We start from the raw sequence: 12,652 nt of genomic DNA, 5'->3' as shown, positions 1-12,652 counted from the left end.
GTGGCCTCTGGCATCCCTAAAATGCAACCCCGGTTAGGGGGCTGGCACTCTGGGCACTCAAGAGGTGTGGCCAGCTAGGGACAAGCCCCAGGGCACTTGGGTCAGCAGGGGTCAGGAGGCTGGGCTCTGGTTCACTGCCAAGTCCAGTCACCACTGTTGCACCACTGTTGCATCAGGTCGGCTCCCACCCGCAGGGCGGATGGCCTCCCCCCCCCCCCCCGCCTCCCCCCCACAGCCCCGAGCTGAGGAAGTCATCCAAGCCCCACCCCAGCTCTGCACAGGGAGCGGAAATATTTGTCCTTGTTGGGGCTGATGGGGAGACGATAGAGCCATGACGTCCTCCTTCCTGTGGGCCCAGATCCTGATCCCTCAGCAGCCACGCAAGGTCTCCCCACGTCCCAGGCTTCTGCAACTTGCTCACAACTGAAGAGCCAGGCTTCACAGGGGAGAAATGGACAGCAGCTCAAGAGCCCCGGGAGCCCCTCTCCACATCTGCCCCCTCCGGAGTCCTTGCGGTGGTAGTATGCCCTGGGTTCTAGACCCCTATTATCCCCTTTTCCCTGATGACTCAGGTACCCCACACTCAGCACCTACTCACAGTAGTAACACATCCAGGTTAAGCCAGAGCCAGGACTGGAAGGAGGGAACCAAACAGGAGTGCCTGCCCAGTAACCCAGGGCAACTCCACAACACAGGGGGCCATTACCTTCCTGCCTGCCAGTCAGGCCAGCCGGGAGGACAAGGCTGTGGCTAGGAGAGAGTTGGGAAGCCAAAAGCTGCAGGTGACTCAGGTGCCCGTGGGAGTTTCGGAAGAGGGCATTCATCCCAGAGCTGATTCTGCAGGTAGGGCCAGAGGCCAAATTCAGAGGGCGGAAGGAGCTTCCCAAGTCACCTGCCTCCAGCCTCAGCCAGTTGTAGGGGCAATCTTTGTGTCAGCCACCCTAGAAGCACATAGGGCTGGAAGACAGCTGGATTCAGTACCCACAGGGCTAAAAGGATCTGTGGGGTTGAAGGAGTTGGGTCTGTGTCTCCTGGTTAGGGGTTTGAGGCACCACAGTCTAGGCTGAGGCAAACCAAGGGCAGACTTATCTCCCCCTTCTGCTGGCAAAGTCTGGTGGAAGGGAGAATAGGAGGTGTACTTAGAGCTCACTTAGCTAACCTCCATGGTGCCCACGTGAACGTGAAGCTCAGGGGGGCAGGGGCCAACCCAAGATGATAGTCTGAGCAGCACCAATTATGTCTTTAACAGCCTTTAACGCTTGAAGCACCTAGGAATCCACGCAGCCCCAGACTATGTGATTCGCCTGTCCCCAGAACACAGGTAAGAAGGGGTTAGGGGCTAAAAACCCTTATCACTGAGTGAAAGACTGGATGGGGTACAACGACGGCCAGTTTAGGCCATCCTGTCCAAGTGTGGGTCTCCCAGCTGGCAGGTCCATGGCTGGCAGGTCTGTGGCCCCCGGACGCCAGGAGGAGGACACTACCAAAGACCCCGGGCTCAAACGATCGCCGGTGAGGCCTCCAGGCCACCTGCCCAGTATTGATGAGGCGCGACTAGCAGGTCTGGGCCCGTCCTCCCGCCGTGGCTCTGTGCTGGGCCCAGCCTCGTCCTTCTCACGTCGCAACTCGCTGGCAGGACCAGGCGCAGGTCCGGGGGGTCGACGACCATCTCTGGGCCCAGTGCCTCCTCTGGGCTCAAGGGTTAGCTTCTCGGGGTTGCCCCCAGCCCCCCTGCGTTGGGTGGCGCCCTCCTACCGCACAGAGCCTGCGCCAGGGGAGCGCTGGGAGGCTGCGCGCGTACAGCAAGCCCTGGAGGCGGCGCTGGCTGCTCGGCTGTGCCACGCTTGCTACTCGGGCGCTGAGGCCGGGCCGCTGGCTCGCGAGCTGTGCGAGCTGCTGCGTGTGCGCCTGCGCGAACTCTGTCCCCCGCGCTACAAGCTCGTGTGCAACGTGGTGCTCGGGCCGCGCGTCGGTCAGGGCGTGCACGTGGGCAGCCGCGCACTCTGGGACACCGAGCGCGACGGGCTGGACTCCGCCGCCTTCACCAACGCCTCCCTCTTCGCTGTGGCTATGGTCCACGGGCTCTACTGCGAGTGAGGACGCCTCCAAGTTCTGCAAAATGGTTTATTATCCCAGGAGGAGGCCCTCCCTGGGGCTCAATCCCAATAAATAAGTCTGCCAATAAATAAAAGTGGTCCATAAATAACGCCCCCTAGCTGGGGACTAAGGCTCAGGCTTTTCTTGGAGAGGGGGTAGGAGGCTGCTGGGACACGCAGACTCCAACCCCAGTAAAGCTGGTCCCTGATTCCCTGGGGGATTCGGCCCAGAGCCCCCAGTGAGGCACCAAAGGGACAGGGAGGCCCACAAAGGCAAGGGCCAGAGCCTTACAGGCACAGGCCTCAGACCTGAGGCTTTAGGTCATGGCCTGCTCTGCAGGTTAGGGCCTAGGCTGGGCAGCGGTCCCGGAGCAGACGTAGAGCATAGCGGAGCCGCTGCCGCAGGGCCGGGGAACAGCCCAGCTGGCGCAGGTGGGAAGCGAGGTAAGTACAAGCACTGCGGTTGCGGGCCACGAAAGTCACAAGCAGGGGCTCCCAGCCACTGAGGATCAGCTTGGTGTGGTCTCCGTAGAAGTTTACCTGTGCACAGAAGGGTGGCACTGTTCAGGGCCTAGGCCCCAGATCCAGTTTCCTCTCCAGCACCATGGGTCTCCCAGACCTTCCCCCCAAGGCCAGGAGGGGTTCTCACCTGGACAGTGCCATCACTGAACAGCATGAGTAGGGCCTGATCCGTCTTGACCCACTGCAGCAGGAGTGGGGGGACAGGCACCTCCACCTCTTCCACACTGGGCAGATCTCCACCCTGGGGGCAGGAGCAGGTCACTTGTCTGGCATGAGTCACGCCCCTCCTCCTTGATGGCTCCCACAGAGGTTCAGCCTCTAGCTCTGAGCCCCCCACCCCTCCCGCCAAGGCGAAGATGAAGGGATTAGGATGTGTTCATCCTCCATGGGCCCCACTCCAGTGCGCACACCTTCATGAGATGCTGCTCCATGTAGGAGGCAAAATACCGGAGGACGCCCAGCTGAGGCTGCAGGGCCCGAGGCACAGCCCCCACAGAGAAGGCCACGTGCTTTGTGCTGGCGGGGCTATAGTGCACAGTCCTGGAGGAGAGGAGACGAGAGGTCAGAGGGAGCCCGGCGCCGAAGCCCGTTCCCTGGAGACCCCAGGCCCCCCCAGTGCAGGAGCACACACGTGCTGGGCACAAGGGCACTCCAGAACAGCACTTACTTTCTGTTGGCTGAAAGGGCCATGTGTGTGCCATTGTTGAAAAGCACAGCCACCCGGCGGCTGGACAGTTGATACCCAAAGCCAAATTTGTTGGAGTAGTCAACCCACTTGCTGACCCATACCAGAGGCTCCGGCTGTGCCAGGGGAGCTGGGTTCTGTTCCGCTGTCATGGAAGAGGAAGGAGTGAGGACCTGTTCCCCACCTTTCAGCCAAAGAACTCCCAACCACCATTCACCATATCGGACCCCACCCTTACCTGGGGGCATGAAGGCCAGGCAGTTTCTCAAAGCACAGAGGGCTGACTCCACCACTGTGGCCACAGTCAGACCTTCTTCAAACCCTGAAGGGAACAGGGCACCTGGAATTAGGCATTAGTTCGCCAGGACACAGGCCATGTCTCTCTGACACTCCTTCCCTCTGGTCCCTGGTCTTAGCCCCAACAACCTCTAGCACCTCTCATCCTCTTGGCTGCTCACCATCTCCGCTGCTCGCCAATGTCCCACGGGGTGAGCTGTCTTCAGGCACTGTCTCTACCAAGCTGAGGGGGGCAGGACCGGAAGCTGCTGGAGCCTGGACGGTTGGGGAGGGGAAGGGAGTGAGATAGGCCTCAAAATCCAAATCCTCGAGAGTCCATGGCCCAGCCTTGCCCTGGCAGCCGGGGCACCCCAGGTCAGCCCCGCCTGGCTAATGAGACACAGCCAATTAGGCCACCACGAGGCTAGATGCTTCACTAGCTTCTTTTATCCCAGGCTTCCTGCAGCAGCTAGGGTGAGAGTGAGTCAGGGCACACTACCCATGTGAGTCCCTCACCTCAGGCCTGGCATCTTGATGGCCAATGGACGTCCGAGTGAGGCCGTTCACCAAACAGGAGACCTCATCCCGCTCCTCAGGATGGTTTTTACCTGGGTGGGGGAAGATACAACCCTCATATCCTGCCCACCCCCACCCCCGGGCTTCCTGCAGGGATACAGATGGGCACATGCTCTCCCCAGGGGTTCAGAGGCATTCACACTCATGCCCCCACAATATAGGTACCAAGCCCCCCTGCCACGCTCTACCCTCCACACACTGACATTCCAGACTTACTTTTCTTCTTCCTGCCAAAGAGGCTCTTGGTAACTTTGACAAACAGGATCCTAGCTGGGTTAAGGGGTATCAGGTCTGGGACTGTCACACAGCTGCTGACAGGGAGCCGGTCAGGGGTGTAGCCCTGAGGAGGGAAGTCAAGTGAGCAAAGAAGGGAGGCCCCAGGAGTCCTGTCACCTACCCCCACTGAATCCCCCGGGAACATGCAGAGTTGACTTAGATGTCTGGGGAGCCACAGACCTTGGTAAAGAAGTCATGGCGCAGGATCTGGTCAATTGAGGGGCGGTCTTGGGGCGAGGCTCGAAGGATGGCAGCCAGGAGCTGCCGGGCGGGCAGTGAGAGGCTGGCGGGCAGTGTGTAGTGAACCTGTTTGATGCAGCGATATGTCTCCTTCAAGTCAACTGTCTCAAAGGGGGGATTCCCGCACAGCAGTGTGTACCTGAAGGGCAGAGATGAGGGTGTCAGGAGTACAGCAGAAGGTACACCCCACCCGGGCCCCCACCAGTGTACGATGACCCTGGGGCTCACATGACACAGCCCAAGGACCACACGTCTGCCTCAGGGCCGTGGCCCTGTCTCTGCAGCACTTCTGGAGCCACATAGTTGGGGGTGCCACAGATGGTTCTGAAAAGGGACAGGGAGGAAGAGAGAAGAAGGTTCAGGCCCAGCCTGGCTAGCCCCCCCTTCCCTGCCCTCACTGTGAGTCCAGACAAAGCAGCTGCCTGTCACCAAAGGCAAGAGAACTCCTGCTTGTCCTGGGACAATGGATGCTGGGGATGGCAGCTGAGTCCCCGCCCACCCGCCTGGCCCAGCTGCTCAGCTGCTCGGCAGGACAGGGGAGGCCTTGACCCCCACCCCAGCCCCCTCCTCCAAGGTTAGCAGAGGGTCCATCATGGATCCTTTCCTCAGTCAGTCCCCCACTCCCGTCTGTCAGATACCCATACAGGCTGTCACCTCCTATGGTCTGTGGCACACACAAACCAACACCAGCTGTCCTATTCCCCCAAACACTCATCGGCCACACATGCTATCTGTTGTCACTCACACCCAGTCATCGTGGCCACAGCAGGGGCTTCTTACACAGGGTGTCATGTCCTGCCATTCCCACACACATGGTTTATGTCCCCTTCCCCCATCCACACATAGGATCAGGTCCAACATCTCCGAGAATCCTTACACCCCCATCTGTCTCAGGGACTCAAACACCAACAGGACCCTCAGTCTTTCCACCAGTCCCTGTAACTCCAGCTGCCACCTCCACCTTCCCCCCTCCCACACAAACAACCCATCATCCCTTTCCCATCTATCACACACACACATCAGGCAGTCATCATGCCTCCCACATACATAACTCACTGTCACGCACATCATCGTGTCACACAGACCATGGCCACCCCTCTCCTCAAACACTCACTTCTTCCTATGTTCCGGGGGTTCCAACCGGGTTGCCAGCCCAAAGTCCCCCATCTTCAGTTCCATGTTCTCAGTGATAAAAAAATTCCCTGAATGGGGGCAGAGAGGTGTGTCAGAGTCCTTTCTCTCTGCCACCCCAACCCCCAATCCTGCTGGCCCGGGAGTCTCACCCAGCTTGAGGTCTCGATGCAGGATGCCCCGCTGGTGCAAGTACTTGAGTCCGGAAAGGATCTGGCGCAGGTAGTAACGCACCTCTGGCTCCAACAGAGTGTGCCGAGCCTTCCAGATGTGGGCCAGGGACTGCAGAGAGCCACCACTTCAGCCCCTGATCCACCCTCTCTGACCCTCCCTCCATCTGCGCTCACCGAGGAAGAGACAGGGCTCCAGCTTTGGGTCTTAAGGGCCCCTTTTCCCTCTCCCACTCTCACAGTCATCGCTCACCTTTCGGCTGCAGAGTTCCAGGAAAATGTATATGTTGTCAGCATCCTCAAAGTGGTGCGAGAAACGCACGATGTGGCGGTGCTGCAGGCCGCGGTGCAGCTCAATCTCGTTTAGGATCTGCAATGGGGGCGCGGGGTGGTCATCCCGCAAGGGCTCCCTCACCACTTTCCCCACCCCACCCCTGGTCCGCTGGGCCCGGGCCCACCTTCTCGCGCTGATGCGGCTTGGTGATGCGGCCCTGTGAGATGACTTTGACCGCGTAGGCGTTGCCGGTCTCCGTGTCAGTGGCCTCATAGCAGCGGGCAAAGCCCCCCTATGGGGAGGGGGCATCAGGCAGAGCGCTCCAGGACAGCCAAGTCTGGCCCGCAGACGTCCCCGCGCCTGGGGCAAGCGCCCCCGCCCCTCCCGGCGCGGTCAAGGAAGTCAGCAGGGACCCCCCTCCTCCCCTCGCTAGCACACCACCCCACCAGTTCACCTTGCCCAACAGGCGGCCTTTGAAGTAGGTGCGACCGCTGCGCGGGTCGGTGATAAGGCGCCCCGGGTCCGTGGCCGGTGGCCCAGCCAGCATCTCCAGCTCAGGTCCCGGCATGGCACTCCCAGGCGGCCCGGGCCCGGCAGGGGGCGCGGGCGGGGCGGCCGCACGCGGGAAGGGGCGCGGGGATAGGAAGCCGGCGGCGGGCTCCATGCAGGGGGTGCGTTGCAGCGCTGGCCCGGCTTGTTTCGGTTCCGCCCCGCCGGGGGAGCGCGTGGCGCTGCGGGGATCTGCTACGCTGCGCTCGCGCCCGAGGGAGCCCGGCGTTTTTATCAATGAACGCCTGTCTCCTCCCCCGCGTCTCGTCATTAAGAGCCCGCCCCCTTCCAGGCGGCGAGTCACCTAGAAGCCACGCCCCTCCTCGGGCCTTACGTCACCAAGAAGCTCCTCCTCCTACTCAACGCAAGTCCAGGCCCAGCCTCCCACCCACGCCTTAAAGAGAAAGCGTGCTGGTAGTCACCATGCGGGTGCGACCAGAATGTAGGGGTCAGCCGTTTCTCCGTACCCCTCTCCCTACGCCCTGGTGACCAAGAGTCCCGTTCATGGGGGTCTCTTTCTTTCCCCATCTTTCGGGGCTTTTTCTGAAGTCTGAGTGGAGCTGGGTATCAGGGGAGTCTCCCCAAGCAACTAGATAGACCAGCGATCTTGGCGGGAAGGGAGAGGCAGGGGCGGCGCTCGCTTTCGCCAGGTGGCGTCACCAACACTTCCTTTTAAGTGCGCGAGATCTTCCCCCTGGTCCCGTGCCCTCGGCCAGAGCCCCCGGGCCCAGCGTGTAATTACCCCCTTTAGGGCTTGGGAAGAATTGCACACTCCTGAGCCTGGCTTGGGACGGGCGGGGGCGGGTGGAGGAGGGGGAGCCTGCCACGCTGAGTTTTGGGGTCAGACAGACCAGCATTCAAGGTTTTTACCACGTGCCTCGTCGTATCCTCGGTTACCCTCCTCCACAACCTTGAGAGTTAGATCTCGGGTTCTGGCGGGATCCCCTATTCCCTTTCCCTGAAAACATCTACTGCTTGAGTCAGCAGTCAGAAGGCCAGAAAGTGAAGAATGGGAATTAGGATTTTCTCAAATCTAGTGCCAGACAGTTGGGCAGGTGGTCCTGGGGCCATGTGGACCGCTAGACCCCTAGTTCGTGCCCACCCTTCCCAGGGCCAGGAACAGAGAGGTAGGGGGTCTTAACCCCTCTGGAGTGTTTGTCCCAGTTATCACAGGCCTCTCCCCCTGGCCTTGTCCTCACCTCTCTGCCCTCACTCTGTCCCATTCAATCAATTATTAAGCCAGTCAGGCCTCGAAGATCCGTTGAGAGTACCCGCTAAGTGCCAAGCACTGGCTGAACGAAGCTGCTCAAGGTTGCAGCCCTCATTTAGTCCACACTCCGCTCCTTGGAAACAGACAATAGGCAGGTATAGGAACAAGGTCATCGCAGGCTTTGGAAAAGTGCTATAAAGGAAGTCAACAGAAGAGTAACCAAAGTGCTTGCTTTAGAAAGAGTAGCCAGGAATCATGGAACACTACATCTAAAACTAATGATGTAATGTATGGGGATTAACATAAGAATAAAAAATAAATAAATAAATATTTTTATTAAAAAAAAAAAAAGAGTAGCCAGGAGAGTCAACAAATATTGATTAGAACCTAATTCCTGTCAGTTTTATCTCCCCAAAGCTAAAAATCTCTGTGAAGTACCCACTTCCCTCCATCTTCCCCTCACAGCTTAATCTGAGTTGTAGTCGCTCCCGTTGGGATTACTGATCATTGCCACAGCACCTTGCTGCTCTCACCGCCTTCACTGCCATCTCCGTTGCGTCCTCCCTCCATGTGGCCCGCCCCAGGCCCTCTAACCTCACCCTTCATGGCCACTGATGGGAGAAACCAAACAGCCTGAAATGGGGATAATGACTAATAGCTCAGTTGGGGGGGGGGGGGAGGTGAGGGGGGATAGGGGTGCTTAAGTGCCATAGTCAGGAGTTTGGTTTTTATCCTACAAGTCAACAGTTTTCCACTGGGGAGATGGTAGTGGTGGGGCCAGAAAGGACAGATCTACAGGGAAAATGAGGCTGAAGCATGTGTAGTTTGAAAAGGCATATTTGAGTTTGCAATTTTATATTTGGAAAATAAAGCAAAATATCTTCCTATTAGTTTGGTAGGGCTGCCATAACAAAATACTACACCACTAGGTGGCTTACACAACAGAAATGTATTTTCTCATAGTTCTGAAGGCTGGAAGTCCAAGCTCAAGGCATTGACAAGGTTGATTCTGTTAAAAAGAAAACCACAGGCCTCAAATGGCGTTACTTGGGCCAGGCCACGTCACCAAGCCAGGGCTTAATACCTGATCTAATTTCCACCACCAGTTTCCACCACCCCACCACCCCGGAAATATCAATCTTAACCCTCAATCCCCCAAAGAAAGAAAGGTGATCTGCATGATAAGACCCCCTGCTCTTCCTCCTAAGGGAAAGTGACCTTGCCTGAAACAATCCTTTTATTTTGCTTCTAACTTTCCTGTCCCAAGCTCCTTCCTATAAAAAGTTTCCATTTTGAACAAACTCCTCAGATCCCTCCTCAACTTGCTAGATGGGATTCATGACTCATTTAATAAAGCCAATTAGGTCTTCAAATTTACTTACTTGAATTTTCCTTTTTAAGATTTTATTTATTTTAGGGGCGCCTGGGTGGCTCAGTCGTTAAGCGTCTGGCTTCTGCTCAGGTCATGATCCCAGGGTCCTGGGATGGAGCTCTGCATCGGGCTCCCTGCTCAGTGGGAAGCCTGCTCCTCCCTCTCCCTCTGCCGTTCACTCCCCCTGCTTATGCACTCTTTCTCTCTCGCTCTCTCTCAAATAAATAAATAAAATCTTAAAGATTTATTTTAGAGAGAGAGCGCTCGCACTTCAGTAGGAGCAGGGGGAGGGGCAGAAAGGGAGGGAGGGGGCTCAATCCCACAACCTTGAAACCATGACCCGAGCCAAAATCAAGAGTCAGAGGCTAGGGCGCCTGGGTGGCTCAGTTGGTTAAGCAACTGCCTTCGGCTCAGGTCATGATCCTGGAGTCCCGGGATCGAGTCCCGCATCGGGCTCCCTGCTCGGCAGGGAGTCTGCTTCTCCCTCTGACCCTCCCCCCTCTCATGCTCTCTCTATCTCATTCTCTCTCAAATGAATAAATGAAATCTTAAAAAAAAAAAAAAAAGAGTCAGAGGCTCAACCGACTGAGCCACCCAGGCGCCCCTGAATTTTGTTTTTTTGTTTTGAAGATTTTATTTATTGGGGCGCCTGGGTGGCTCAGTCGTTAAGCGTCTGCCTTTGGCTCAGGTCATGATCCCAGGGTCCTGGGATCGAGCCCCACATCGAGTCCCACATCGGGCTCCCTGCTCCGCGGGAGGACTGCTTCTCCCTCTCCCACTCCCCCTGCTTGTGTTCCCTCTCTCACTGTGTCTCTCTGTCAAAAAAATAAATAAAATCTTTAAAAAAAAAAAAGATTTTATTTATGTATTTGACAGAGAGGAGAGAGAGGGGGAGAACAAACAGGGGGAGCAGCAGAGAGAGAGGGAGAATCAGGCTTCCTGTGGAGCAGGGAGCCCCACACGGGGCTCAATCCCAGGACCCTGAGATCATGACCTGAGCCAAAGGCAGATGCTTAATGATTGAACCACCCAGGTGTCCCAGAATTTTGTTTTTTAACAATTTCTTCTGAGGTCTCTCTCTTGGTTTGTAGATGGTGGTAGTCTACCTTTGAGTTCACATGATCTTTCTTTTTTTAACTTAAGTATAATTGACATACATGTTATATTTGTTTCAGGTATACAACATGGATTCGACAATTCTACACATTACTCAGTGCTCACCACCTTAAGTGTAGTCACCATGTGTCACCATACAACATTATTGTAATATTGACTACATTCCCTATGGTGTACTTTTAATCTCCATCTGTGTGACTTATTTTATAACTGGAAATTAGTACTTTTTTTTTAGATTTTATTTATTTACTTGTCAGAGAGAGAGCACACACAAGCAGGGGGAGTGGCAGGCAGAGGGAGAAGCAGGCCTCCCATGGAGCAGGGAGCCCGGTGCAGGGCTCGATCCCAGGACCCTGGGATCATGATCTGAGCTGAAGGCAGACACTTAACTGACTGAGCCACCCAGGCGTCCCGAAATTTGTACCTCTTAATCCCCTTTATCTACATGATCTTTTTCTCTGTGTGTCCTAATCTCTTCTTCTCATAAAAACACCAGTTGAGCGTCTGCCTTCAACTCAGGTCATGATCTCAGGGTCCTGGGATTGAGCCCCGTGTGTTAGGCTCCCTGCTCAGTGAGGAACCTGCTTCTCCCCCTCCCTCTGCCACCCCTTTGTGCGAGTGTGCTCTCTCTCTCTCTTTTTTAAGATTTTATTTATTTATTTGACACAGAAAGAGATAGCGAGAGAGGGAACACAAGCAGGGGGAGTGGGAGAGGGAGAAGCAGGCTCCCCGCTGAGCAGGGAGCCCGATGCAGGGCTCTATCCCAGAACCCTGGGATCATGACCTGAGCCGAAGGCAGACGTTTAACGACTGAGCCACCCAGGTGCCCCTCTCTCTCTCTCTCTCTCTTGTGCACGCACCCATGTGCTCTCTCTCAACTAAATAAATAAAATCTTAAAACAAAAAACAAAAACACCAGTTGAATCAGACTAGGGTCCACCTAACAGCTTCGTTTGAACTTACTTACCTCTTTAAAGGTTCAGTCTCCAAATACAGTCACATTCTAAAGTACTGGGGGTTAAGACTTTGTACAGAAGTCAAAACCTTACCTCCACCCATCTTAGGTCTTCAGGTGAAACTCTTCAATAAAAACATTAACGAAAGAAAAACAAACACAAGTTTATTAACATGTATAACTTGTGCATGGAAGAATGGGAGATAACCAGGGAAAAATGAGTAACTCCCTCATCCAGCTTAGAATTCAGGCTTAAATACCACCTTAATAGGGAAAAGGGAAGGGAAATATAAGCCTCTTAAGGAAAAGTAAATGATTTCTAGAAAAGATGAATGGACCCTTAGAAGAATGGATGGGAGATACGATAATTTGTGTCCAAGTTTGTCTGGATGTGCTACAGACTTCTAGTTTCCTCTCCTGTGATGTGAGAAGAAACTCCCAGGAAGGGCATTTATGCCCATCGAGTCCTTTTAGAGATCCATCTTTAGGCAGATAAGGGGAGTTCAGAGAAGGCCTCTCCCTGCATTTGCTGTTTTTCAAGTACCTACAGTTCAAAATAGTCAATATGCAAAAGTGGCATATTGGGTGCCATATTCTGTTACCCTTCACTGTCCTCTCCCGTTGGGAGGTTAACAAGATTTTTGAGCCCTCCTCCAGAAACCAGGACACCAGGAGGAAATCCTCCTGAATGTTGTCACTAAAGGGCCTGGCAGTCTCCTCTGCCTCCTCCCTCAGTGTAACATATGCTGCCATGAATGATCTTATGCACCTGCCAAGCACCAGGCACTGGGCTAAGCATTTATGCTATTGACTGCTCACAGTAGCTTTATGATGTGGATGCGATTATTATTCCCATTTCACAGATGAAGAAACTGAGGCTCAAGGGACTAAGCTGTTCGCTCAAAGTCACATGCAGCTATCAAGGGTTAGAGTTAAGTTCTGAACCCAAGATGTCTGACTCCACTATTCACCACTGCCTGACTTTTCTGGAGGTCACAGTTTCTCTGTCCTTGAACCTATCCTCCTTCTACACTGCTCCATGTCTCCATGTCCCTGTTATTAATGCTCTTTCTCCTCCCCCACCCCAAGAATCTCACCATCTCTGCCCAAGCTGAGGTTTTCCAGAGTTCTCTGGGTCTCCATCCCCCAGAGGATGCTGTCAGGGTCTGCTGCGCTTAGTTGAGCATGTGTCCCACATTCCTTG

At 55.3% G+C, this 12,652-nt stretch overlaps 2 protein-coding genes across 4 annotated transcripts; one reads left to right on the top strand and one right to left on the bottom strand.

Moving 5' to 3' along the window:
* Window positions 1-319: 319 nt before the first annotated feature.
* DYNLT4 (dynein light chain Tctex-type 4) lies at window positions 320-2,097 on the top strand. Of its 3 annotated transcripts, none has more exons than XM_081818305.1 (3): window positions 320-515; window positions 1,250-1,321; window positions 1,427-2,097. In XM_081818305.1, the coding sequence occupies exon 3, from the start codon at window positions 1,438-1,440 to the stop codon at window positions 2,095-2,097; it is 660 nt and encodes a 219-aa protein (XP_081674431.1). In that variant the 5' UTR covers window positions 320-515; window positions 1,250-1,321; window positions 1,427-1,437. The 3 variants fall into 3 exon arrangements, with proteins under 3 accessions (XP_081674431.1, XP_006729054.2, XP_081674429.1); XM_006728991.3 differs by having other exon boundaries at window positions 320-518; XM_081818303.1 differs by having other exon boundaries at window positions 320-521.
* Window positions 2,098-2,110: 13 nt separating this feature from the next.
* Window positions 2,111-7,034, bottom strand: PLK3 (polo like kinase 3). Its single transcript, XM_006728992.3, has 15 exons — window positions 6,701-7,034; window positions 6,431-6,538; window positions 6,226-6,342; window positions 5,955-6,084; window positions 5,786-5,873; window positions 4,900-4,995; window positions 4,612-4,810; window positions 4,372-4,495; window positions 4,096-4,187; window positions 3,762-3,855; window positions 3,542-3,625; window positions 3,286-3,448; window positions 3,029-3,158; window positions 2,746-2,859; window positions 2,111-2,636 (listed from the first exon to the last, which is right to left on the bottom strand). The coding sequence occupies exons 1-15, from the start codon at window positions 6,908-6,910 to the stop codon at window positions 2,445-2,447; spliced, it is 1,941 nt and encodes a 646-aa protein (XP_006729055.2). The 5' UTR covers window positions 6,911-7,034; the 3' UTR covers window positions 2,111-2,444.
* Between the last annotated feature and the right edge of the window lie 5,618 nt (window positions 7,035-12,652).

Source organism: Leptonychotes weddellii, chromosome 4 (genome assembly GCF_054177405.1).
Source record: "Leptonychotes weddellii isolate Sample4059 chromosome 4, ASM5417740v2, whole genome shotgun sequence".
NCBI lineage: Eukaryota > Metazoa > Chordata > Mammalia > Carnivora > Phocidae > Leptonychotes > Leptonychotes weddellii.
This window is presented reverse-complemented; position numbering and strand designations above follow the sequence as displayed.

Excerpts from the sequence above, each read along its gene's own strand:
- DYNLT4 (XM_081818305.1), top strand. The coding sequence starts at position 1,438 with ATGGCTGGCAGGTCTGTGGCCCCCGGACGCCAGGAGGAGGACACTACC.
- PLK3 (XM_006728992.3), bottom strand. The coding sequence starts at position 6,910 with ATGGAGCCCGCCGCCGGCTTCCTATCCCCGCGCCCCTTCCCGCGTGCG. Across the intron at positions 5,874-5,954 it reads GCATCGAGACCTCAAGCTGG|GGAATTTTTTTATCACTGAG; the intron begins GTGAGACTCCCG and ends GCCCCCATTCAG. Across the intron at positions 3,626-3,761 it reads ATTGGCGAGCAGCGGAGATG|GGTTTGAAGAAGGTCTGACT; the intron begins GTGAGCAGCCAA and ends TGTTCCCTTCAG.